This window comes from Etheostoma spectabile, chromosome 13, assembly GCF_008692095.1.
Source record: "Etheostoma spectabile isolate EspeVRDwgs_2016 chromosome 13, UIUC_Espe_1.0, whole genome shotgun sequence".
In the NCBI taxonomy this organism is placed as follows: domain Eukaryota; kingdom Metazoa; phylum Chordata; class Actinopteri; order Perciformes; family Percidae; genus Etheostoma; species Etheostoma spectabile.
Genome location: NC_045745.1, coordinates 3,320,764 through 3,324,247, shown reverse-complemented (window position 1 = coordinate 3,324,247; position 3,484 = coordinate 3,320,764). Strand labels below are relative to the sequence as shown.

Here is a 3,484-nt window from a genome sequence, read left to right as displayed (position 1 = left end):
AGCTGCCGCGGCTGCGTTGGGCATCACCTCGGCCGTGTTAGCGTAGGGGGAGCCGGTGGGATTGGAGTTGGCCACGGGGCCCGAGACGTTGGAATAGCTGATGTTGAGGCAGCTGCTGCTCTGAGGGTCCTCCTGGATCTTCTGTACTATGATTTCCACAGCCTTGCGGTTCTGTTCGGGTTCCCCACTGATGGTTACCACCCGCTCCTGGAGGTTGATGCCCTCTGGCTTCTGGGAGAGCTGCACCCAAGCCCCTGACTGCTCCATCACTGCTTTCACTGTGGCTCCGCCCTTGCCAATGATCAGCCCAGCTGTGCTATTGGGCACGATCAATTTGGCCTGTAGAGAAATAAAAAACAGATTGAAGTTGCGAAACAAGGCAGCAAGAGGAGGATTTAACAGCATAAATGGTTGAGGGAAAGAGTGTTACCTCTCACTGAGTCAGAGTACTATACCAGCCCCCGCTTTACTCAGCGATTTGTTAATCCCAGGGGTTTAGGCTGCAGCTGCCACACGGCTCTGTCTTGCTATGAAAGACTGAAGGTAAAAATAACCACATACTCTCACATTTTCCTGACCCCACCAGACTGTGGGTCATGGCCCAGATAACCAATAAGACCGCGGACTAATAAACAAGGTGTCCTGGAAGTGAACAGTTAGTACCACATAGTGACCACACATCCTCATGACCTTTATCGACCCCACACTATCTCACCTGTTTGACGCGGTCGGGGTTGACGGTGGTCTGCGGCTGCAGTATGCTGACTGGTTCAGGTTTCTGGGCGCTCTGGGGCATCTCGCGGACTTTCTCCGCAATGAAGTTGTGGACGCCATTGAGGGCTTCAACTGTACCCTGTATCAGACAGACGCGCTCCGTTGTTCCTGTGGCGATAAAGGAAGGAAGAGGACAAACACAAGGGATCCGTTACTGTAATGTGCTCTGAGTGGGTACTCGGTGAGCAGATTTGAGGGATTGGACTAAAATCTACATTTATACTAAGATGTCTTGGCAATGAAACATGTTTCTTGACATTTCACAAAGAGAACCAATTACTAAGCTGTTCCTCGCTTCCTCCATTTACACAATCAACAGAGAAACAGCTGAAAGACAGAACCGAGCCACGGGGGGAGGGGGGGGGGGGGGTGAGGGGATTCTCTTCAATGATGTAACTCTTTCAGATAATAATACTGAGCCCGTCCTTGCCTTGCAGCTCCAATAGACTAAACACACGCTTGTTCCTCCTCTATTTTTTTTTTTTTCTACACCCACATTGACAACCCAACCAACATTCCGTTGCCATGGTAAAGGGGCCAAGCCGTGGAAACAGGTGATGCAACAGCGAGTCCTTTATACTCTGCCTGCACGATTTTTAAAACACTCTCCCTTTTGTATCATCCTTTCTGCCTCTTTAACATTTACTGTTCTTTGGCTGAAGTAAATAGGAAATGTCTACTGATTTTCTTAGACTTAACAAATAGCGTGAATCTGAATAAGGTCAATATTTTACTGAGAGGAAAGTGTCACATTTATCCCATTGATGGAGTAAAATGTGTAAATGGGTAGACCAGCTAACAAGGGGATCTCTGAGTGTCTTTGAGGCATTGCTTTACTTTCATTGTTGGCAATTTCTAATTCAACTGAATCTCAAATTAAAAGATTGGGTGACACGCACGTCTACACCGGTCCTCCAAGTGTTTCTTAAAACACAGAAAATGCTAAAAACAAATCCAGGGAAATTATGGATATAGAAAGTCAAAGTGCAAGCAAATCAGGAAAAGCAGTAGGAATTTCTAATTGGGCAAAATTGGGGAAAGGGAACCTGATCTGCATGAACTTATTGGTATAGTTATTACGTTCACCGTTACATGGTCACTTTATCACTTTAATACTGGACTCAACACTGACACTTTGATAATAATTGATGGTCTTTTTTCTTTCTTTATTTGGCAAATGTTCTTATTGTAATCATTTTTATGACTGTTATTTTGTTGTCTTTATACTGTCTTTTTTTATTTGTTTTTTTCTTGCAAAAACTGCTGCTGGAATTTTCCATTTCCTCGTGGGAGTCATCCCAAAAGGATTAATAAAGAGAAGTCTAAGTCTATATACATATGGGCCTATGAAAAACATTCAAATAAAAGTTTTTTCTGAACATTTGACCATAATTCTGACTGCAGGATTTGTATTTTGGTTTATTTTGGTCACTTTATGTTAAAATAAGGTGACCAAAATAGGGTCAGGCTATACATAAAACCTCTAAGAGGTTTAGACAGAAGCACAGGTGTTACTGTCCTGCACCTGCCGGTCATTCTTGAAGTGACAAAGTGACAGAGTACAGATACTTGACCTGTTGGAGATGTTTATGTCGGCCCATAAAAATGTCAGCCCATAAAATCTGCAGTCGGAAACAGACAGGATAAACCGTTGTTTCCCATTGTTTCTATTAACGGTGTCTTTGCTGCAGGATATTGTAAAAGAACAGTATGTATTGTGTATTGAATGCTGTTGTATATGCAGTTAGGATACAAACATAAGGCAAATATTATTAAATACAAGGAGAAAATGAAATGTGTGCATGCAAAACTTAATCACACTAGAGGTCAGCATTAAAAAACTGAGGCTGACAGCAATTTCACCTTAGTCTGATTTATTGGAATAATCTACTTCGCATCTAGAAAGGTTTTGAAGAAGTGACAGTGCTGCATCCAGGTGAGTTTATCCTAACAGAGACCGTATCTACAACTTTTGACCACACTATAGAATAGAATAGAATAGAATAGAATAGATAGAATGCCTTTATTGTCATTATACACAAGTGCAGTACCTGTGCAACGAGATTGAAGCAACCCCTTTACAGTGTTGACACAAAATGTAAAAATATAAAATGTAAGTAGTGCAGAAAAAAAGAGTGGTGCACATTCCTGAGATTAACTATGTACATATATAACATAGTAAGAAAGATAAAGGGTTTGTATACACATTATGCAAAATATGGTTTGGTGTATCAAAACTCCTGAGTATTAAATATTGCACAGTAATGAGATTAAGTGATTAAGTATTAAATATTGCACAGTAATGAGATTAAGTGATTGAGTATTCAATATTGCACTGTAAGGAAATTAAATGGTTACATTTTAAAATTGCACTGTAATGAAATTGCACAGAATTGCAGTGTCCGTTTAAGTATTATATACTGTTTCAGTATTGCACAGTAGGTGGGAGACGAAAGTGCCGTGAAGTGAAGTCAGTGCATGTGTGAGTTCAGAGTGGTTATGGCTTTTGGGAAGAAAGTGTTCTTACTGTTCCATAAAGAAGACATGAAACTATCTGAATGTTCATTTGTCATTCTCAACTCTTTTTACTTCCTTAATTGCTTGAATCAGCTTTTGCCTTTCCGTCTCACCTTGAGGGTGATGGATTTCAAGGTAAAAGCTCTGGGTTTGGAAATGCAGTAAGAGTTGGCTGGGTTGGTGTGTGTGTGTG

The 3,484-nt window shown here is 41.3% G+C and overlaps 1 protein-coding gene across 1 annotated transcript in view; it reads right to left on the bottom strand.

The window, feature by feature from the left end:
- The window catches only part of LOC116700823 (RNA-binding protein Nova-1), a 20,442-nt gene that overhangs the window by 979 nt on the left and 15,979 nt on the right, over positions 1 to 3,484 (bottom strand). Inside the window, exons 3-4 of the mRNA XM_032534297.1 lie at positions 716 to 882; positions 7 to 339 (exon numbers count right to left, since the gene is read on the bottom strand). Coding sequence (XP_032390188.1) covers positions 7 to 339; positions 716 to 882 — 500 coding nt within the window. The remainder of the gene's footprint in view (positions 1 to 6; positions 340 to 715; positions 883 to 3,484) is intronic.